General features: G+C 39.5%; 1 protein-coding gene across 2 annotated transcripts in view; it reads right to left on the reverse strand.

Annotated features, from left to right (window-relative positions):
* Window positions 1–25,146, reverse strand: part of GPC4 (glypican 4) — a 1,151,560-nt gene that overhangs the window by 56,791 nt on the left and 1,069,623 nt on the right. For both annotated transcript variants that reach the window (XM_044057505.1, XM_044057506.1), the window contains exons 7-8: window positions 5,941–6,077; window positions 4,693–4,868 (exon numbers count right to left, since the gene is read on the reverse strand). In XM_044057505.1, coding sequence (XP_043913440.1) covers window positions 4,693–4,868; window positions 5,941–6,077 — 313 coding nt within the window. The remainder of the gene's footprint in view (window positions 1–4,692; window positions 4,869–5,940; window positions 6,078–25,146) is intronic.

Here is a 25,146-nt window from a genome sequence, read left to right on the forward strand (position 1 = left end):
ATCTAGAAATGTAAGAGATGGAACTCAAATATTTTTAAGATGGCTATTTAATTTAAGATAGCTATTTAATTTAAGATAGCTATTTAATACCAGTGAAAGAGGCACATTTTGAGTTATTAAGGTTCACTTTGGGCTAGTCTAAACTGTCTAGCCTTTCTTGTGCCACATTCATTTTTTTGTCTGTGACAGATGTTCAAAAGGAAAAAAATGAAAGCAGAGCAGTTCCTTCTGGACATGATACTGGACTACATGCAGGAAATGGTAAACCTAACTATTGGAACATATTGTTTATAAACAATAAAAGATAATACAATAACTTAGTTCTATATCACCTGGCAATTACAAAACTAATGGTGCCAACAATCACAATCACCAATTACTTTCAGTTATGAACATTCTACATGAGACAGTTATTATTAAAGTCATATGACTAACAGTGCAATTCTTCAAAGAAATATTTGGGAACAAGAACAATACACAGCAACAAATTCACAGAATGAGGCTTGAAATCTAAAGAAATTTGACAGTCAAATGGTGCGGTATCTTCACTTTGGACAGACAGACCCTCCCCATCACCATACTGTGTAGGTACAATAGAACATTACAAAATGAAAATGTAGTCTGTGGCCTAGAAACTTGGGTTGATAACTCTGTCTCTTTTATCATCATGTGACAATAGTCATAAGGAAATCTTTTTTTTTTATTTAGCACCTCTAATCGCCAAAGCAGTATGGTAAGTAAAAGTCTAAAGAGGTAATCACTCGGCTATAATTTGCACTGATCAGACTAACTAGCTAGTATAACTCCCCCTTTGGGATGTATCTCACTAAACATGCATCAAACAGTTAAGACAAACACAAAGGTTCTTAACCAAAAAGATAACAAGCATAATGTCCCTGAGTTGCTGGAAGCTCTATCATTTTATTTAGTGTTTGAGAGAGTTTTGAAGGGGAGCTCTCTGCCTTACTTAACAATTTCCACTAGAGACCCAGTTGTAATAGAAGTCCTCCACAACTCCACTACTCCATGGTACTAGAATAAGGGAACTATTTCTCCACCAACAGATAAATAAACCATGGTGAAGTGATAGGTTTACAACCCAACATCCATCAAACCTCTAAATGAACTTCCCTGCCCATTAAAGAGTGTGACTCACTATCTGCCTTTAAACATAACCTACACGATTAGATGGGTGGCCACAAACTTAACTCAGAGACTGAATGGCCTGACCCTTCTGCAGAAATATGGTGGACATGAGGAAACATACTGGCAATGCATGGATGACCATGAGCCATAGTGGGCTTGGAATACCTATAAAATCTATAAAAGTCTTTTAGGTGATGGTTTATGCAAATTAAAGCAACTGAATAAAAGTCATAGGTAGCACTTCACCCCTAGGAAAACAGTAGCTGAATAGCCAGATATGGAAATGTATTTTCTAGACAAGACTAAGTCAGCTGTGAAACAATAAATCATAATGTATAGATTTGCTGACACTATACCTGTGGTATCATAGAGCACCCTGGCATAATTCCTATAATAAACATCACCTCATTACTCTATCCCCTGTTGTACACATTACCTTAATACTACACCTCCTGCAGTATACAGCACTGACACTATCCAATATTAGAAGCTGTAGAACACACTTACTACTTTAACATACTTGCACATGTACACAAATGCTTGTCAAGGGCAGCAGTGTACAAAAGCAAAGCTTGGTACAACTGTGAATACTACTCTTTGGGCCCAATGGATGACAGCAGCAGGTGTACTTCAGAAAAAAAAGCTGCATTACAAACCAATAAGAAGTAGCACAAAGTTGTGCTTTCTAAACAAAGTTTATAATGTGCCAGCTTTTACATGCAAAGCCTAACGCATTAACACCTATGTGGTGTGGAATGTCACACCGTTAGTAACCTACACACAAGCATGCATTCCAGAGCATATTCTGAAAAATAAACTTAAAAAGCATAACACAGATAAATATTAATATTTTTGTAAACAATAAGAGCTATTAAACTGCACAAATAGCAATGCTGTCAGTAAGAAGTATTCTTTAAAGTGATAAGTCAATGCATTCACTCGTTCTATAAATACTGTATTATAATGCACGTGAACACCAAATTGTAATTTTTGCTAAACTTTCACAAACAAATTCTCAGATCTTGGAAACTGTACATCCCAGGCATATATTAGAAAATTTTGTTAAACTGATATAAGCCTTCACATCACAAGAAATTCCTGTATGAGTGCATGTTTATTGAGATGTTTACAGAAACATGAGAACATGTTTAATTGTATAATTAGCAAAACAAATATTGGATATCTCTCAATATGTGCAATTTACAGTGCATATATCAAAGAAAACTTTCTTCAACAACATCTAAGGCTTCACCTGATGTCATTCAACATTTTGAAAGTCACTTATTTTTTGAAGGGTTAAGTACATAATGAAATATTGTTTACATTTCATAATTACTAACTAGCAATATTTCAGTATAGTTTACATAAATGGACATTAGCAATTAAACTGTCTCCCACCACGGCATCACACGCCATATTCCTAAGTAAACATGGAGGGCTCTCAGTTATGAAAATATGAACTATAAATATGAATACCAAATTGCAAAGAATGATTCATTTCTTCACTGTGGGACATACTAGATTATCCATATTAGTGTAATTTTGTTAACACTTTTCACTTTCTAATACTGCCTAATAAAGTTGCTTAGTTAAATCAGCCAGATCCAAAACAAAAAGTCTGGACACAATAAGGAGCAATGTTTGTGCACTGGAAATGTACAAAAATGTGCAAAAGGCTTGAATGAATTAAACACAAATGTGGAGTTTTCTGCATTATGGAGAATCCCCCAATTTAAGTGGGGAGCATTTGCCCACTATGTATCTAGATACTCAGAGGTCTCCAAACCATCATTTCAAATATTGTACACTTTCTCCTTCACACACCTTATACATTTTACTGATTCACCACTTTATATATTGTGTAGTTACTTACTGGGCAATCTAATGACCCTTCCCATGTCAGGAAGACATTTCAAATACTATATCTCAGTTTAACACAATTTTTCCTTAGACCAGTAATTTCATCTGCAGCTCCTATAATCTCTGTCATTTCCCACCTATCCTGCAAGTGCTTCTGGTGGCTCTTCTCTGGACTTCTCAGTAGTCTGCTCACCTAGCTTTCAACTATAGAGTCTGCAGTAGAAAAAAGGTGAAGTAATTCTGAGTATCAGTAGCATAACGATGATACTTTAGACCATCATTCCCAAATGAGCTAGTCGATGGACTTGCATACAGACAGGATAAGGAGACACAGCTACCACTTAGGACACCAGCTCAAATTTTCCTCAAAGGATTGGCCTTTAGCTACATATTAGTACAGAATAGCCTGACTTTATTAAATATCTTTACCATTTGATTTGCAGAACAAATTTGGTTTACTGTAGCTTGCAACACAGTGCTGCAACTTCACATAAACTGACACAATACAAAAACGTGTTGTCTCCATCATTGTATTTGTCTAAAAAGGCTACTAAACAAAAATGCCTCATATCCTTTACTACTTCTTTGTAAATGTCAGCTTTAATTTACAAGTAATTTGAAATACAGACAAGTTAGCGTGTTTGACCAGTAAACAGTCATATCATCAATCAAGATATCTGTAAATATAACATTGTTTAGATCATTTTAATATGCAGTGACTGCAGATTGCATGCACTTCATGAAGGTGAAGAAAGTGTATCAAGTTATTGCCAGCTCACTCATTTACTGACCAAAATAATTTATATGCATTTTAATTTGACTTCCAATAACCATGATGGCAAACAGGGGGAGTCATTTTTAAGAGCAACAGCTGAACTGCTGAACAATATGTTATAAGAAGAATTAGAGGTAATAATTAAATATGAACTATGGGATGGGTAAGGCCAATCTGACACAAAATGAGAAAGGTTAATTCCAGCACCAAAAGGGAAATTGGTGAGGCTTAAAATGGCCTGCAAAAACAGCTAATATAGTACTTACATATGAGAAAAATTAATAATGAATTGTGCTGGCGCAAACAGCAGATTTTTATCAATCATGTCTGCTTGAATTAACTCTAGAAACAGGATTACAAGACAAAATCATTAAGACTCCTTAAACTGTGTATCCCCACAAGGAGCATAACAATACCAGTCTTTAAATTATGTTTAAATTACCCAATATAATTACTAGCACAGGGGTGCCACAGTTAATGCTGTTGATTCATAGTACTTGGTTCTACGGTACAATTCCCAGCCACAGTTCCTTTTGTGCATGTCTTCTCTGGGTCCATGTGGGTTTTTACTCTGGGATCCCTTATTTCCTCCAACAGCCATGCAAGCCTATGATTCACTGAACCTCTAAATTACTCTTGTGTATGAAGTGCGAATGTGTTTATGCATCTTGCAATGGTCTGGTATCCCTTCCTGAATGACTGTGCGTCATATGTCCACTTCTTGCTGGAATAGTTTCTGGCTACCCACAACCTTGAACAGGATAGAGTGATTACTAAAAATATCGAGCTGATAATACAATATCATACGCTCAGTGTCTAAACACAACATATCCTTTTTCTGTAGCATATAATAAAAAGAAAAATTAATGAGACAGAAACCATGGCCTAGTTAAGAAAATGTGCTTACTTACCAATGTCCACAAATGTAATGTCATTTCCATTGTATGCACTTTTCATTCTCATTTTCATCTCACGGAGAATCATGATCTGTCGGCGAATTATTAAGTCTGGTTTAGTAATGTCAACTTCCACATCTGGATTGTTGATTTGATTAGTAAGACCATTGCCAGTCACTGCTTCGAGATATCTAAATGTAAGTGTAATAATGATTACTTCAATTATATTCATGTGTTTTCTACTCTTAATATAGCACTTCCAAGTATGATCTCTTCTTTCTCTTCAGTAAGGGTCATCACGTTGCAGAACAAGTCATAAATCAACTTAGAAGTGCAGTAGTTTTATGATCATGTTCTAATCAGACATCAGCTACAAACAGTTCTTTTCACCCATGAATGCATCATGTTGTGCATCAGTTCTACTTTTCTGCAAGGACATGGGATGTCTAGCCCTTCATATGGTGCTTATGAACCTATTGTCACTCTGTTAGGGTAACAAGTTCCCAAGCCTGATCTGATGAACTGCATCACTGCAAACCTGTTCCAATATTCAAGTTACATGTTAGAAGTATCTCAAATCAACAATGTTTAACTTTCTTTCACCTAGTAATAAGGAGAGTCTGCTCAGCCTTGAACCATATTTTATCAGCATGACTCCCATATAATACTCTGTCACATGAGAAGCTCCTGAATAAAGGCCCAGGTCAAGAAATGCAGCACACATCACAGTTAGAGGCATCAGTCTCTGGTCCTGTAACATATAATATACAGGGAAACCAAGCATGCATACTTGGATAAGAGAACAGCAATGGTATTTCAGTACCATGACAGCCTTCCTCATCACCCCCCAGCAAAAAAACAAAAAAAACAAAGCCTCACTCTCAAAATTAAATGTACTGCCTACTACCTCTCTTTCACCTCACCATCTCATTCCTACGGGTCATCTTCAATTAACAGTTAAAAAGTCATACAAGAAAACACGTTTCTGTACTTAAGGCTGCTTATGTTCTATAGTTGTACTGCACTGCACAATGCATTTCTGTTTTAACTTAGTGAAATACCCCACATGACATGTACTGTACCCTCCAAATGACACGTACTGTAACACTGAAGTTTTGGCTTTCTGCTAAGCAAAAGCTATTTTTACTGCCGCCAAAAGATCTTACTAAAATTTTACTGTAGAAAAATGTCTTTACTAGATTTTTTTTTTCTTTTGCAGTTATTTAGTGAGGAGATGCAGAAGACTTTGTTGTTGATGCCAACCTGCTCTTAGACTTGCCGTTCCAGCAGTCATCCTCAGCAGTACTTCCCGCTGACATTTTCTCGTCACTGCAGATACTGGTGGGAAGGGTAGACCAAAACTTCTTTGCTTTCTTTAGTTTATTTTTGACATCTGAAACCTGCAAAAAAATAAACAGCAGCAGAAAGAAATGATTACATACTGTTGTATCAGAAAGAGGATAAATAAAATCAAGCATGTAAAAGCAGTACTTACTAGTAAATAATGATTACCATTAAATAATGAGCACAGTGACTTTTTTTTTTTTTTTTAGCTGATGACAGATCTATACTCCCACAGGAGTATAAGCTAAAGACTTTGTGGTAAAAAAACAAATATATATATATATATATATATATATATATATATATATATATATGTGTGTGTGTGTGTACACACACACACACACACACACACACACACACACACACACACACACACACACACACACACACGTCAAAAAGGTAACAAGCTCTATCAATGCCAAGTGCCCACCTGAGCAATTGACAGTCATGATAGAAGGGACAACAAAGAGAAAAATAATCCGCAGACGCGCACTTCTCCACAAAAATTAGATCTTAGTTTTATTCCTGCTGAAGTGGCACACTTAAGCTTGCCATCTTGCCTTTCTTAATCTTCATTTTTTTTAATTTTGTTTAATTATGACTAATCCATACGGGCAGGAATACATTTAGTTTGTAATATGCACCTCTAAACTATCATGGAATTTTTAGCTTAAGACAGAATTTATCTTGGTCTTGAGCTTAACAGTAGAAAATACATAACTGGAAAGCTCACAACTTTGTCAAGTTCGTCTTGTCAGAATTAGCCAGTTGCATGTTCGGACTTATTATAATATGGGTTGCAGAAAGCAAAAGTACAAGTCAGTACATTTTCTTCCATTAACTCATTGTGAAAACATTCAGGTTCTGCAAATGTCCAGTAAAGTGTCTCAAGTAAAACAGGATAAAGCTCAAATTCTACAAAAAGTAGCACTGACCAAGAAACGTCATCTCACTTACTCAAAACCAGTGTCAAGTTCTCTCACTTTTCAATGCTGTGTGGAATAATGTTCAACTGATACCATACAAATTGTGATATTTCAAGGCATTTCACACATTAGTTATAAAGAAATGATTGTAAGTTAAAATGGAAAACAAATTCACGACAGAAAACAACTATTGCCCAGAGCCAGTTTGTGACAACACAGTCCAGGAAGCATCAAATGGGCTTCATGGTATGGGCACGAGAAATGAAATTCAGAATTGTACTTCAACATGAAAAATGGAATTCAAAGCAGAATTCCAAGTTACTTTAATGTACAAGAAGATTTCTCTGTACCCCAGTCCCTAACATAATCAAGTCGATAGTCTGTATCTCAGGGATAAGGAAATGTCCCCAATTCACATAGTGCAGTTTTGCCTTGTGACTTTTGCAGCCAATGCATACTGCTTATCCAATGAAGGCAAATCAGTCATTTGGGAAATAGTGGCATTCAATAGCAGTTTCCATGACGTCTCACAAAAGGGCATCTAGTTACAAGGATAAAAGATTAGAAATGATAAAGGCATAACAAATTAAATGCCTTAGCTTTTTTCTTCCCCCACCTACTGCGTGCTGGTCATCAAGTACTCTGCTCCCTGACTCTTCCCCTACTACCCATAAGAAAAAAACACCAGGAAATGAAAAAAAAAAAATCAGATTTTGGTATCAGACTATTTCTGTCCACAACCCTAATAAAACAATGTGTAAGACAAGTAATATATAACCCAATCAACTTTTCTTCTTTAAGAGACAATCTTCTATGGGGGAACTATTTGAAAAACATAAGTAGTACTTCAATGTGTTGATGAAAATGGTAATCTGAAAGAAAAAGTAGAACCAAGCTGTGCACTACATAAGTTACGTCATGAATGCAGTAATATTGTGCAGCCTGTGTAATTAGTGTAAAATAACATGAAATCTTCAACAGTGAGCTGGTTTCATTAACTACACTACTCATCATGTACATGATGTGATGCACTGCACACACCATAGTGTGATATTTTGTATTCATTAAATGGCTCTACACTTAGTGCAGAGCTGCAGAACAAGGATAAATGTGCAAATGACAGCATAAGCAGCAAAATTACATGTTAATTAGCCAATCCAATATAGCAGAGCTATTCGGGAAGATATAAAGTAATATACACACAATATATACACATGGATTACAGCCATGATTATACTTAAGAGAAAAAAAGTCACGGGTTGTTTGTTGCCATCATTAACCTGCATATGAAACAGACTTTACCTCAAGTTGCTGTTGCTGCCAGATCTCTGGCAAGAAAAAGCATTTGTATACCCTCTTATTTAATTTGTATACCCTCTTATTTGACTTATGGACTGATGCTGAATAAGGTGAAGTCCCAAGACTGGAAAAACTCCCTTATCTGCCTCAACAAAAAGTTGAGATCCCTCATCAAATCCTCTAAAGCTAGGTATGAAAACAGAATTGCAGCAGATAGCAAAGGCAACCATAAAGCCTTCTATAGTTATGTAAAGACTCTCCACGGCAATACCCAGAATTGCTCTGAGCTACTGCACAATGGTACCTCCTATACCAAGCCAACATATATTGCCAGTATACTGGCTGATAAATTCATTGCCAACTTTACCCCGCAAAGGACCAATCACAATACCAGTAGATTGCCAAGCACCCAGTATTACTGCTGCACAGGTTAAAACAGCACTGTCCAATGCCAAGAATACAGCTTCTATGGGACCTGACAATATCCCTGGTTGTGTTCTACATGAACTACAGAGTGAACTGGCATCTCACCTGTGTGCCCTGTTCAATCACAGCCTCACCAAAGGTTTTGTCCCTGGTGAATGGCGCACTGTTACAGTCATCCTTAACCCTAAAGGAGGTGCGACTACAGGCCCCGGGAACTATCGCCCCATTAGCCTGACGAGTCTGATATGCAAAGCTATGGAATGCATCATCATGGACCTAATAAACAAGGACATAGGGAATCTCCAAACTCTGGATCCCACACAGTTTGGTTTTGTGAAGGGTATATCATGCCTGCTCAACTTATTCAACTTCTTTGAGTCAGCCACTAGAGCTGTGTATGAAGGCAAGGTGGTTCATACAGCCTACCTTGATCTGGCCAAAGCTTTTGATACCATTCCCCACTCAGAAATCATAGAAAAACTCACTAAGGTTGGCATCAACCCCTATATCACTAGGCGGGTTGCAAACTGGCTCACAGAACCCACAGTGTGAAAGTAGCTGACTCCAAGTCAGACTGCCGATTAGTCAGGAGTGGGGTCCCACAGGGTTCGGTCCTGGTTCCTCTCCTGTTTGGCATCAACTTCTCTGAAGTCCAGGCTAAGTTGGGAGCTATTATTAACTCCCCAAGTGATGTTGACATCCTACAGAATGGCCTCACTATGACCAACGACTGGCCTTAAGATCAATGCCAAAAAATGTGTTGTTATCCCCTTTTGAAAAATCTTAGTTCCCATGAATTACCACACTGATGGTAGTCCACTGAACACAGAAGACGTTATAAGAGATCTGGGAACACAGGTTAACAGCAACCTCTCTTTTGATCACCACATTGCCACTGTGGTCAGAAAATCCTTCTATGTGACACATCTCATTACTAAGGGTTTTGCATCCAGGAAGAAAGAGGTCATTGTCTTCCTCTACTCTTCCCTCATTAGGCCAGTCAGAGTACAATGCCCCATTTGGCATGTACCTCACGAGACACCTGCAACAACTGGAGATGCCACAAAAGTACCTCACAAAGAGGATCCTACTTGACCTATATGTACAAACTCAAAAAACTCCAACTATTCTCGGTCTCATATCACCTACTTAGAGGCGATCTCTGCTTGACTTACAAAGCCATGTCTGACCCAGCTCTGTTAGAAATGCTACATCTAAAGAAATCCCAATCCCTCTGCACCACAAGCTCCAGAGACCTCAATCTCATTACCACAATCAACAGAACATGCTGGAGGGACAGGTTCATAACCCAGAGGCTGCCCATGCTATGGAACAGACTTCCCATACATGTCAAGCAGAACACCTCACTGACCCTCTTCAAGAGGAATCTTGATAAGTGGATGGGAAATGGAAAATTCACCCCGGGGATAACACCAGTGGCTCTACTCGACAGAGGCACTGGGAGCTAAGGTCGGGTGGCACTATGCCAGGGTAATCCTATGGCTAGTGTTGTAAAGGCGCCAGGGCCATTAGCCTAGTACTCAACTCTGAACCTATGAAATAGAAAACAGTAGAGCAATACTGGTTAGATAGGGAAGCAATATAGGAAATATGCAACTTTTTCCACCCTCATCTGAGGTGCAATTCAGATATCCGTAAAATGAGGCATCTGTCATGTGTACAGTAATGTCAGAAATACTGTACGAGTGATGTCTGCAATAACCAGCTATGGACTTTGCATAATGTGTAGCGAGCATTTGACTTTCCCACAAATATATGCAAATGTAAGCGGATTAAAAATATGCAAAGAGCATGGCATAGTCATTATCACTGGCAAAGGTTGGTGATGATGGACAGGGCTACATGAGGGCAAGTCTAACACCAAAGAAGTAAGTGTGAATTATTGAACTGCATTGCATATTTAGAAGTTCTGCAGTATACACACTGGCGTCCTCCATGTCAGAACCAGCATCAATGAATCAGTGTAAACTCTCTGCTGAGGTGATGGTGATCTCTGAAAGATGACAGGAACGCTTCTGTTTCAGTCACTGGTGGTGGTTAGCAGCCCCACACACACAGCCAGACACACACACGCACACACAGCCATATGTTTTTGGCCAATTTCACATGCCTTACAAATCATGTACATTATTATGTCACTGGCCCTATGTCAGATTTTCTTATATGCAAGGGCAAGCCCTCCTACACTATTTAAATAGTTGACTGTCTGACCTGGGATACAGTTGCAGGAGTACTTGGCACCTCTGCCTCTTTCTCAGAGGCAACAATGTCAACTTAGTGCCTGGATGATAACTTCATTCTCTGCAGTACCATATGTAATTTTACTGTGTGCAAATTTCTTGGGCATCATAGCACTGTATTAATTGTTAAAAAACAAAGCAAATATGTATGAATGTATGCATCCATCATGTACAAAATAATTAAAAAATTAAAGCTTCATATTAGTACACAGAAGTAAATACAGAACCACACCACCACAGGAAAGGAATTGAAAACCAAGTGTACATATTATGCAAGGAGGACAACAGGTGCAGTTGAACAGTATGTTGTAGCATTAACCAAAGTGATGTACACTATTCCATTACAAATGGCTAATACTGCTCTTGGATGTCCACTTGAGTGGAGGGTGGCCAGTTATGCATCATAGGCTTAACAAATTTGATGGTCTACAAACATCAAATCCCTGACCTTGCTAGTAAGCAATATCAAACTCTTCTACAATAACTGAGCAGATGAGCATTGAAAATTTTCCGTCATATCACATTGCATTCTTTACAAACATCCGCAATGGAAAAAATAATGGACATACATGTCTATTGCCACCAGCATGAGGCACAACAGTGCAGACATTAAAGTAGTGAGTGTATTGTTAATGTAATCCATTAGTTAGGTTGAAATACAGCATTTTGTAACAATAAAAAAAAAAATTGGCATAAAGTTAATTGTGACATTAGAAATCGTTTTTGCAAACAAATAGCAGCGTGCAGCTCTCTAGATCCAAACAAACTCTCTTATGCAACACAATTTCCTTGCCTACATTCAGCCCTGTGAACACTGTGAAAATGAAAATGAGTTGTTAACTCATTAGCATTCTTGAACTCCAAAATCTGGACTAAGTGCAGGAAACGCAAACATGATGTAAGGATCTACACTATTGCATGCACCTGCCCTACCTCTGCAAGTATGAGCACTAAGAAGTGTTACTTGCCAAGTGCTTGCAAATGTGAATGATTACTCTGACTGCAGGAATAATCAAGGTTTTCACAGTCAATCCCCTTTGATGTATATTTACTTAGAGTGCATCAGGGAGAAGGGACTTTTAAGAAAGTTTGTGACTATATTGACTGACTTAGGAGACTGACATTCCTAACATTTATGTGAATTGTTTATGATAATAGTTTCTGCCTCTGAGTACAATTCTAAGGAAGTATATTACTCACAAATGTATTACAAGAAAAAGGACACAACAGTGTTGTTAGAAAGCAGAGATAAGTGAATGAAGTTGTCAAAATAGAGAGGAAAGATCAGCAGTGTTGCATTTTTTTTTTATTTTACATTGTGAGAGGAAAGTTGCCTGCATCACAGCTATCCCCACATCTAACTGTAAATTATACAAGACAACATTCAGAACTTGGTTCTGGTGTACCTGTAATGTCAATTGACATATATATCTTGAGTATATATAACCTTATTTTTATCTTCACAGTACAAGTATGTGTGGGAGACACACACTGATAAGAATCTTAGGTGTGTCTTGGAAATGCCTGCTTTACTGGGATTCCAGTTAGGGATGGTGATGTTTGTGTAAACATAAATTATGTTTAAGGAGAATATGTTACTGTTAAAGGACAACAAAGTTAAGAAATATCAAAACTTTACCTTTTAACTACTTGTTTCATAACATTTCAAGTATTTCAGGATTTTTTTCTTTTCTCTTCATCATATGCATTCACTTTAACATTGCACACTCTGGACTGGCAGTGGTCCCTAGCAGTGAATTACAGTTAACTTCTTAAGGAAAAACGTGAAAAATGTAATTTTGGATGCCTTCTGTAGCACAAATAAGCCTGCTGCCAGTATGCAGACTTCAGTACTCTGGATAGTACTAAGTGAAATAATTCCACCTGTTAAGTAAGCAACTCTGTGGCACAATGCATACGTGGGGTGAGAGTAAAAAAAATGAGACAGGTAATGCAGGGTTCAAATCCAGTTTGCAGAAATGTTTTTGACAGGATTCAGAAAAACTGACACCCAATGTTGGATATGAAATGAACAGGCTGATGTCTTTGTACATGCTAAAAATCCTACCTGTAGTCTATCCAAATGTATGGTACACAGGTGTTTTTGCTGTAAACTTGCCTCTTCTTATTACTAATATGTGCTACGGATATTGTAAAATATTATTTTAGAGTGGAGTAACACAAAGTACTAAACATGAATAATGTGGATAAATGTCATATGGCAAAATTAACCATATGTCAAGATGTCATAATGACACTTACAAAATATATTGTAAACATTGATGCCATACGTAATTGAATGTACTGTGGCAATAAAAACCTCCTGTCTTTTTGTGTTTCCCCTTTTTGAGCAATTGCCATTACATAAAATTGTTTGCGTCTTACCCAAAGACTACTAACTATGATACAAGGAGATGTGCAAAGGATGAATGAGTCATATATCCACTCAGGTTTACTATCAGAACCTGGAAAGGTATTCCATTGAGTAAAAACTTACTCAACAAATAAGCTTGAAATTACCCACATCAGAAAGGCACAAGGACAAAACCATAAATGTCAACAAGTCCATTTCCGACAGTCGACATTACCCAGCATACCTTACCGGCCAGACATGTACAACTAATGTTTTGCAGAGGGGCAATCCCCCCGCACCCCCCCATGTTGTGCGCTGTGCCCCCCACACCCCCTAATTATATATACAAACTCTGAGATCACACTACAGTGAGGAAATGGGTACATTTCCCGATCCCCACTGAAGTGGGATCTCCATACAGAACATAGACTTCACACTAGAATTCATGGTTGTGGAGTCTATCCTTTTTTGGTTTGTTTTAATATACATGTGCATCCCAATACCTTGAACTTCGTCAATGTGACAGTAAACCTCCAGTCAATGTGTTAATTTGCTCCATTTTATTTTTGTTTTCCCCTAATACCTTATGCATTAGCAATCTGGTTGGCAACACATACACACAGTTCACTTCCTAAGGAAAAAAAGTCAAAATTTTAATTTGAGCTGCCTTCTGTAGTGCCAACAAGCCTGGTCTTAGTGCACTGACATCAGCACTTTGGATAGTAGTTAGTGAATAAATTCCAACTCTCAGCTAACTAGCCCTGTGGCACAAGATAAAGTGAAGGGAATTTAGAGAAATAAAAAGTGATGCAGGGTTTGAATACAGTTAACTGATAATTTTACAGAGGGGCTCTGAATGCATATTTACACACATTTTGTTAGATCACAGGTCTTGTGTAAAACTCAATTATTCTCAGTACTGCTAACAGCAAGTGAACTGTGTATTCAGTTTCACATTATATGGCCTCAACTACAATTTTGATAATTAGATCCAGAAATTACATTCCTGACATTGTAAAGAGATACGAGAATGATGACTGTCACTGTAATGAATTTCCTGCTCTGTTCATAGTATACCCATTAACTGAATTCATTTTTATGTCAGCTTTTTTCTCTGCCATTTTCTTTCTAAACTCTTTTGCATTTGTGCTCCTCTTGGCAATGTGCAAATACAGTTTACTAAGGAAAAAAGTGAAAATGTAATGTAGGCTGCTTCTGTAGCACAAGCAAGTGTGGCACTGGTGTGCGGTGGTTAACACTTTGGATAATACTCAGTGAATAAATAACACTGTCAGGTAGCTTTCCCTTTACTACAAGGTGCAAGTACAATGATCTTAAAGAACACAAACAGCTGATGCAAGGTTCAAATTCAGTTGACATGCACTTTTACAGAGGGGTGTCAGAATGTTATTTGTCACATTGCCTGGGACACATATGCAGAGAGCTCAATCATGTCTCTCTTCATAAATTCCAGTGAGGTACATCTCAGGTCGTTCACTCTAACATGAGCTATGACACAGTCATAATGGTAGTTGGTGCCGAAAGACTTGAGTGCATGTGTGATCTAATGAGTCCTAGCACCGGATAGGCAGCTGACCATGAGTTTCTCCCTATCTGACCTGGTGAGTGGGACATCCATGTGTCTCACTATGGAGTCTCCAATGAAATTTGGTGTATGAGCATGATCCCTTAAGGGCTTGGAAGGTGAGACACTGCTATTGTTGTGCGTCTTGGGTGCTACAGGAACTGTGTTAGTTATAGCAGCAATGTGTTTTGGAGATCTCTGATATTTCACTAAGTTTTTTGAGAGAACCTCCACATAAGTTGATTTATGTTTCAGATGTGTACTGTGTGTATGAGTAGTGGTACTATGTACATGAGAAGTGGTGGGTGAGTTGACAACCTCTACTGTGTTACTGGTTCGGGTACTAGAGAGCAGGGATTCAAGATTCTTTGTGTAGATAACTCTGTCTAGTACAGAGTGTGAGAGATGTATTACTAGAGGGTTGTCTGTGTATATGAGGCAGTTGCTACACTGCCTCAGAAGAGAAACAGGGGTAGTCCAACTGTCCATAATGCTAGGTTTGGACAACTGTTATCACAATGGGGTGCTTTCAGGATTGATCTAGGAGGTTCTCTGTAGACGGGTGTTTCTGATGGTTTTTTTGGCTGGTGGGTTAATAGGTCACAGCTCACTAGCAATACTTTTTAGACCAGAGATGTACTAATGATGAGTACTACACTAATGCACTACAGCTATATCCAATGAAAAAAAATGTTGATCCTGTCTGGCTACGGCACACAACTGCACAATGCTAAAACATGGGGTTTAAATTACCAGAAGCTAAAAAACTTTTAAAGTTTAAAAGAACCAAGAAGGGTGCATACTCCAAGCACTAGACCAATCACCCTTCACCAGACAGGTTCCAATTAACACACTTCTCTCACAAGGGTGCAGAAGGGCCCCTTCTAATCAAAGATGGTTTGGAAATTGTGTTCAGAGTACAACAGCCACTACAAACAGACCCAGATGCAGCAAACCTGTATCTGGACTATTCTACAGCTGCTAGCTACACTAATTTAGTCAGGAAATGTTAAAAATTATTTAAACAGCAGAAAAACAGCAGTGAGACACTAAAAAATGTTTTAAATAGCAGAAAAACAACAAGGAAACACTAAAGAACATTTTAAACAGCAAACACATCAGTTATTTAAAACACTGCTTGGCAGGAAAACAGAACAGATGCTTAGCAAATAGTGAAACATTGCAACAATTACTTTGCATTCAGTGAAAATAGCAAAACAATGCTTTGCAAACAGTGAAAACAGCAACAAAATATGACTTAGGCAGAGTAAGGCAGACAAATGTAGTACTAACAGTGCAGTTTAGCTTACAATATTAAAATACAGTATTAAATAAGCAGAACACAATAAAAAGTGCAGAAAATAGTATAATGAAGCAAAAAAAAAAAAAAAGAAAGAAAAGAAAAAAAAGACAACGTATGGTTTTGGGGAAGCTCAGTGGCCTCTAGTTATCTGGAATCGCTGCTCAGAGTTGTGGCTGGTAGCCCACCTAAGTTCAACTCAGTTCAAACAAGCATAGCATAGCAACACACTTTTAAAGAAATTACAGAAACACACATTCCTTCCAGCAATAACATGACGTCACAGCTTCAAAGACCAAAATATCTCATAATTGTAGCATTAGTGGCACCATGGCATGTTCATTCTTCCCCAATATCATGTAGCTTCTGTCACCACATAAGTCAAGTGTTCAAAACCCAAACTGTCTGACTGTAAGAACTGCATGTCCTAATGCTGTTTTCATGAATGACATCCACAAGTGTTACAATGTGCACAGTTATGTGGGAGAAACCTCCCCAGCCCTTTTACCTCATAAAAAATTGCAACACAATCATATAATGGAATGACTTCACATAGGTGAAGTCTCAAAGCTTTGTTAAGACTTCCACTGTGGTCATGTGATTCTTACAGATGCTGGAAGTCAGATTTACATAGCTTGCTGTTCAATTCCATTCCATCTAAAGGTAACATTCTATTAATGTACTGACATTACACAAACACTGCATGAAGTTATTCTCAATTTTTACTGTGGAGAAAAATACAAAATCATTTTGCAATATTCTGCTAGTGAAACAGCCGTTCTGTGACTGTAGCAATGTGAGTGACCCTGCATCACATGCATTCATTAACGAGTTATATAGCATATCTACACAGATGTAGTTCATTTCAATTCTGGGAAAACGTTCTTGGACAAAAATGAACAGCTTTCTTGGCCAATCAGCATTGATACTGCAAAGCACATAGATGTGTGAACATTAACACAGTTACTTCCCGGTCAACATTCTGCCCAAATCATATTGTGTACATTATCCTCGAGTGTCCCTTATTATTGCACATATTATTTGCGACAAGATCCATTGCTATATATTGTGGCAGATGCAGTCAATACACAGCTCTGTAGAGTGTGTATTATAAAATGCAGGGGTTTGAATCTGCTAACATCTGTGACATAACTGTGTCAGACAGGAGCGGTGGTACTTATGTATTATCGCAACCAGATTTTTGCAGTTGTGAAACGTGCATACCTCCACAAATCCAAATACATGAAACACTTCCAACTGTTACTCTACTTACAACTTCCCAAAAACGTTACATTACTTTTAGGAACAGGGACAATTTACGAAACCCTCTCCCTGTCTTGCGTGCATTGCAGATGCACGCTTGAGTTATAATAATTGCTGCTATCGTTCTGTTAGTTGGGTTCTTAAGTGTGTCTAATATTACAGTCTAGATGGTGAATTTAATACATTTTCAGATGCTGTTTCTCTCACCAGTGTATATGCACCCACTGTAGGATTTTGATTGTTGGCGGAAGAGGCTGCAAGAAAACTTGAATGAAATTGTTTCCCTAAATGGCAAAGTGAAGATGGACAGGCAATTTCAGATATCCTTGTCCAGAAGAAATACCAACTATGAGTAATGATAGGGCAGACCTGACTACAATTCACAATGTTATTCTAATTCCTTACTACTGCCCAAAAACTTTACATTACTTTTAGGAACAGAAACAATTTGTAATGTAAAGTTATTGGGCAGTTCTAAGGGATTAGAATAACAGTTTGAATCATTTTCATGTGAATGTGTTTTTCTTCTCAGTATTCCTTCCCCCCAGTTAAACTGCTCTTTTCCTCAGTAAGACAGCAGTCCTGCCAATTGAAGCGTGCATGTGTAATGCACGCAAAACAGGAAAACTTGCACGATTGTTTCATTTCCTGAATGTAAGCCAAACTGATTTTTCATCAGTAAGGACGTAAAATAGCACCTTATGGTGTTTCCCACACTGATTTTCATTGCAGCATGTGAATTTTGCAACCACGAAAATCTGGTTGCGATAATACGCAAGTACCAGAGCGGCTTAGACAAAGGAAAGTACAGTTGTGTACACTTAACATAAATGTAGATGTTCAAGTATATTCACTCTTGCAGTCATCACACTTGGGTTATCTACCTGTAGGTAGCCCTCAGTCGGCCCGAATACCAGAGACTTAGTATTTCTGCGTTGGTTGCTGTCACTCCAGGACTGACGTCAGGTCGTCAGGGGTATAAAAACAGGCATCCGAAGCCATTACATCAGTTTTTCTTGCCCCAAATGTCAGAGAAGCCCCCCAAATAGAGAGCTAAGTTATGGTGGGAAAAACACCACCAGTAAAAAGTAAATACCAATAGCCTTGTAAGGGTAATAGAGATAGAGAAGGAGAGAGAGAGAAGACAAGGGGGCTGGAGGGTGGGAAACTAGGACTGCAACAGTGAATACACTCAAACATCTACATTTATAGTAAGTGTACACAACTGTACTATGTTCTTCATGTTTTACTGTTGCAGTCATCACACTTGGGTTGATTCCCAAAGCTGAAGAATGGGTGGAGGCAGTCAAGAAGAGATGGGGCTGGCTAGTATGCCCTGCCCTGCAGGACTGCTGTTGCAAAATCCACCCAGAATTTGGAAAAGATAGGCAGGTGGTAATGTTTGGTGATGGTGATGGTGTGAACAAAACCTCTAGGTAGCAGCTTCCAGAATGTCCCTGGTAGGGACTCCCCTGAGGAATGTTGCAGAGGTAGAAGTTGCCCTAGTAGAATGCATTCTGACCCCCTGAGGGGTTGGTTTCCCATGGTGTTTGTAACAGAAATGAATATAGTGTGAAATCCATTTGGAAATTGTTTGTTTTGATATGGCCTTGCCCTCTGCCCCGGCGCAAAACTGACTAGTAACTGGTCAGATTTCCTGCAGGGCTTAGTCCCATCAAGGTAGAACCTGAGCTGTCTGTGCATGTCTAAAGAGTTCAGGATCCTTTCCCCTTTATTTTGGGGATTAGGGAAGAAGTTTAGCAAATGGGTAGATTGGTTGAGAGCTACACTGGACACCACTTTAGGCATAAAAGTAGGGTTAGTCCTGAGGGAGACCCTGTCAGCATGAAAAATAATGAAGGGTTCCACAGCCATAAGTGCTTGTAGCTCAGACACTCTTAGCTGAAGCAAGGCTGTTTTCCAAGAGAGGAATTTTAACTCTGCTGATGCTGCAGGCTCTAAGGGGTATAGCGTGAGCTTTTCCAGTACAAAGTTAAGGTCCCAAGCAGAGGTGGGGGCTCTCCTTGGTGGCCTTAAGTTGTTGGTCCCTCTAAGGAATTGTTGATGAGAGAAGAGAGGTGGTTCAGTGTTGCAATTAGCCGAAATGGCAGAGGCATGGATCTTAATGGAAGAGAAGGATAGGCCTCTGTGGAGTAGATCTGCTAGGTAATCTGATCAGAGGTAAGGAGGGCAGTGCTGTTTCTGCTCTTTTAGATTGAATCCAGGAACAATATCTTTTCTACTGATCAGCATAGAATTTCCTTGTACTGGGTCTTCTGGCTTCAAGAATGACGTCCAGCACCTGCTTGCTTAGGCTGGTCACTGGGGGAGAATTCAAGGAATAAGCCAGGCTGCAAGGCTCAGAGTTTGCAGTTGTGGATGCAAGACCTGCCCCTCCTGCTGAGTGAGGAGGGTTGGGATCTGGGGTAGGTGCCATGGTGGCACTGGTGACAGGCTGCACAGTAGTGGGTACTAGTGCTGGTGTGGCCAGTCTGGGGCAATTAGAAATGCCCTTGGTCTGTCCTGTCTTATCTTGAGTAATATTCTTGTAAGAAAAGGCAGAGGGGGAAATGCATAGATTGAGAGGTTTATCCACTGGAAGGATAGAGCATCCACTTTCCAGGCCCTGCAGTGAGGTGTCCTGGTGCAGAATTTGCTGAGCTGGTGATTGTAGGGGAGGCAAAATGTCCACCTCCGGGGTCCCCCATTTCTGGGTTAGAAGGCTTTCATGCTGGGGTATAATTGCCACTCTTGTGGGTCTAGGAGATTTCTTCTTACGTCATCTGCCAGAGAGTTTTGTTTGCCTGGCAGGAATTGAACTTGCAGATGAATATGAATGTCCAAGGCAGTGTTCTACAGGGTCATGGCTAGCCTGCAGAGTCTGTAAGAGTGGGTTCTCAACTGCTTGTTGATGTACCACATAACTGTGGTTGTGTCTGTTTTTATTAGCAGGGGTCCTGCTGAGAGAAGGGATCTGAAAGCTGTCAAAGCATGCTGAACAGCTAGCATTTCTTTTTGATTGATGTGCAGATGAATTTGACTTGGGCTCCAGTGGCCCTAAATGCACTTGTCATCCAAATGTACCCCCCAGGCATAGTCTGATGCATCTGTGGTTAGGGTCTGGGTGGCATGGAGTTGTGTAAAGGGAAGTCTATTGTTGTGGTTTCATGCTGCTGCCCACCAAAGAACCTCTGTCCATAGACAAGGTATGATGGTTTCCAGGTCCTGAGAATGTTGGCAGCAAAGACTTTTTAAGTACCATTGAAGTTTCCTCATATGCAGTCTGGCATATGGAATTAGTAGAATGCAAGAGGCCATGAACCCTAGAGCCTGCAGGATTTTCATTGTGGATAGCTGGGTTCTGGTGGCCATTTGAGCGAAGTAGCCTGTCAGATAGGCTTGTTTTTCTGGAGTAAGGAATGCCATCTGGGATGCTGTGTCCAAGCTTGCTCCCAGGAATACAATCTTTTGACTGGGGACTAGTTTTGATTTATTTTCATTGATGGTGTACCCCAGGGAGGTTAGAAGGTTCTTTACAAATGTCAGGTGCTGCAACAGGCTTTCTTTACCATCTGCCTGAATCAGGCAACTGTCCAAGTAAGGGTATATTTTAATATTTCTCTGTCTGCAATAGGCAATGGCTGGAGCCAGGCATTTTGTGAATACTCTGGGAGCAGTGGATAAGCCAAAGGAAACTGCAGAGAACTGATAATGCATACATCCTGCCCTGAAACGTAGGTATTTCCTGTATGTGTCCCTGAAAGGGATGTGCAGATAGGCTTCTTTTAGGCCTAGGGTGGCTAACCAGGCATCTTTGGACAGCATAGAAGAAGCTGCTGAAGGGTACGCATTTTGAATTTTGGTACCAACAAGAAGGTGTTTAGAATGGAAAGATCTAGGATTGGGTGCTAAGTGCCCTCTTTTCTGGGTACCAGGAAAAGTCTGAAATAAAACCCTTGACCTATCTGTTCTGCAGGAACAGGTTGAATTGCCCTTATGGACTGCAGGGAATGAACTTAGTTTTGTGCCTCTACCCACTGGTTTCAAGGAAGGTCTGGGAACTCTTTTGGGGTTGGCAGTGTGTGGAAGTAAAATTTGTACCCCTGGGATACAATGTTGATGACCCATAGGTCTTTGGTGATGGAGGTTCCGTTTTTTGCATGGTGGCCAAGTTTTCCTCCTAGGGGCATGAGCAATTGGGCAGAGGTGAGGAGTGGAGTAGAGAAATCATTGTGAATCCTTTCTGTAAGGGGATGGCTTAGCACATCCTGCTTTAGAAGTGGAGATACTCCATTGCTTAGATCTCTGCATACCCTGAGACTGTAATCTGGGGGGTTTGTTTCCCCTTTGTCTAGTTTGAGATGGCCTTGAGGGGGCTGGAAAGGACCAATGTTTTGAGGGGCAATGCCTACTGAATCTTGGAGGCTGCACTTGCAAAAAATCTTTGACTGTCTGCACAGGTTTAGCTTTTTCTTCCATCTTTTTTAGAACCTCTTCTGATTTGGTGCCAAACAGATTATCCTTATTCAAAGGAGTATCTAGTAATTTCGATTTTACATGGTCTAGCAAGGTCTGCTCCTTAAGCCAAGCATCTCTTCTCAGTACATAACCAGTGACTGCTGCCCTGCACGATGCTTCTAGGGCATCAAACCCACATTGCAAAGTATGCTTGCTGACTTGGCTTGCAGAATGTATAAGCTCCTGTAATTCTTTCTGCACAGTCTGTAAAGGTAGATTATTTTTGCTTAAGTTCCATAATATGTCGCTGGTATTTCAGCATGTGAAAGTGGCAATTCAATGCCCTAATAGCGAGAGTTGCAGAGGTGCATACTTTTTTAACCCATCTGTCTAAAGCTCGGTAACCCCTGTCCGAAGGGGTGTGATTCTTAGCTGTAGTAGCTTTTACACCTTTAGGCCCTTGGGAAATGACCTCTGGGTCCGCAGTAGGATTTTTTAAAATAAATTTGTGAGTCAGGGACTTTGCAGTACCTGTCTGGTTTCCTTGGAGCAGGGGGTAAAGTATCAGGAGTTAGACTGGATTCCATAAAGACATCATCCACAACATCCAGAATAGGAGGGATAGCTAAAGGTGTATGTTGTGGCAAATCTAAAAATTCTCTGAGTCTCTTTTTGGAGTGAGGATAATCCTGGCATTCACAGTGGAAATGCTCTCTTAAATTATGTAGGGTTTTACCAAAATAAAAATCCTCTGGAGGGAAAGCAGAGGGAATGGATTCCTCTGCATCTGAATCCTCATAAGCAGATAAAGGCATGTCTTCTTATTCAGAACTCTCAGAGTCGTCGGACTCTTGGTCAGATAAAGCTCCTGGGGACAGTTCTCTTTTTCTCTTAGCAGGAGAAGATTGGCTTCCCTTAATCAGCATGATCAGGTCTTCTGCCATTTTAAGCATTTGAGATTGTGGCAAGGAAGCAGGTACTTGAGTTTGGGTCATCATTTTTTTAGGCGTAGCTCATACTCTTGGCCTTAGAAACTTGGTAGTTTTAGATAGAACTGAAGAAGCAAAAGAAGTCATCGGTTTGTGTTGAATATCGGTAATGCGAAGAACTTTGTCGAAAGTTGGTGCCTGCACAGTGACTCCGGACCCATCCAAGGTAGAGACTTCTGCAGATTCTGTATTCAAAGAAGAGTCTCGGTAGAGGCCTGCGAATCCATTGAAGTGGGCATCAGGGGCTGTGAAAGTGCCTCACTGAGTACCAGTGAACTGGCGAGTAGCTTAATGGAAGCGTTGTCGGCAGTTTTGGACCTGTGCAGTTTGTCTCTGTTTTTATCCTTATGTTTTTTTCAGAAGATCGGTAGTCGGATGGCTTACCGAAGCAATTTCAGAATATGGAGATCGAGAGCAAAAGTATTTAGCAACAATTAGGGCCGGACAATGAATAGTTTGGGCGGTGAACAAAGCACATAACCAACAGTGAGGTACATTGTGGTCTGGGCCTAAACAGGTGACACAGTAAGAAAGGAAATCTTGGTGTGGTATTTGCTTTCCACAGGCGAGACAATTTTAAATTTTTCTGACATCAGTTAGAGCAAGAAAAAAGCATCTCCAATGGGGTGCTTAGCTTTAGAAGATTCAGGATGATTCAATTCGGAAACGAAAACTCAGGTAGCAGCCAACAGGCATTGCTTCTGCTTCGGGCTCCTCAGCAAGAAAGGCTGATGTAATGGAGTTGGATGCCTGTTTTTCTGCCCCTGATGACCTGACATCAGTCCTGGAGTGGCAGCAACCAATACAGAAATACTAAGTCTCTGGTATTCGGGCAGGCAGACAAACCAAGTGTAATGACTGCAACAGTGAAACACGAAGAACATCTATTTATTGCAGTCAGACAGCAATAATTTTAAAGCATCACTCTCCATGGTAGGGCACCCATATCAATTACAACTAGGAAGTATTGCAAGTCCTTCAAATGTGTTTGTCATGACACACACAGTATGTCCTGGCATGTGATAGAGTCTGGCAAGATGGAAATGTTGACTATGTCATTAACTGTTGACCGGTATTTTTAACTTCCAAATAAGAAAGCAATGTATTGCATGTCTTCTTCCAAAAATTTCTGTATTACTGCAATTGTTTTCCTCACAACTATAAAGCTTTATTTGTCAAGAGGATTCCTGTACTGCATGATACTAGACCATACAGTGTGAATGGGCCTGTGTACGGACACTTTCTTGTCTATGTGTTGTTAACATGCGTTTATGGCAGCGTTAGGTGTAACATCTTGTGAACATGCCCAGTATAAACCTGTATTAGATTCGCTCCATTTACAGAGACCTTGAACTACTGCAGTGTCATCAGATTTGTGTTGTCATTTGTCACTTGTGTATTTTGATTGCCATTAAATCTCTCTGTGACGCACACACATATAAATCACATGCTTGTCTAAGACATGTATCAAAGTAATATACCTCCCTACCTATGGTTGTCCAATGACAATGAATTATAAAACAGGTCCTTTTCTGTTATGCGTGACAACAGCTGTATGGCTCATGCTTTGTTTATACAGAATGGAGTGGAGGATGCAGCACTACAGTCAGTTATCACACATACATTCCCTGTATATACATGTTAAATTCAATAAATGCATGCAAATAACTCCTAATGTATCCACTGCCCTTGCTAACATATCTTCACTCGGCATGTTATGAACAGTAATATCATACTTAATCCCCTTTACTACAATGCTGTATTCTGTCCAGCTCACATCCATTATTATCATGTCCATTTTCAGTTATATAAATGGTTAAGCAATCGGAAACAGGAATATTTATTACTACTATTAATATGGTTGCCTTTCTGTTGAAAATGTTTCTTTGTGACATCATTATGGTGCAGCCTTAGCGTTGTCACCTCACAGCAAGAGGTTCTCCGGTTCGATTCTTGGCTGGGGTGCCTTCTGTGTGGAGTCTGCTTGTCCTCCCTGCATCAGTGTGGGTTTTATCCGGGTGCTTCGGTTTCCTCCCAAATTACAAAGATATGCATTTGGAGCATTTCTCCCCGGGCAACCGCTGAAAATTGGCTTAGTTCCAAGTCGGACTTTCCTGGTAAACAAATATTAAAATAAAAAAAATAAAAAATAAAACATTTGGATGCTTTAACTGACATTTTTTTTCCATTTACCCTCCCCACATAATAGTCTTCACTGTTAACATTGTATTGTGTATATTCTCCCATTTTTATGTCCCCATCATC

This window comes from Protopterus annectens, chromosome 15.part0, assembly GCF_019279795.1.
Source record: "Protopterus annectens isolate FY-2018-M chromosome 15.part0, PAN1.0, whole genome shotgun sequence".
Lineage (NCBI taxonomy): Eukaryota > Metazoa > Chordata > Ceratodontiformes > Protopteridae > Protopterus > Protopterus annectens.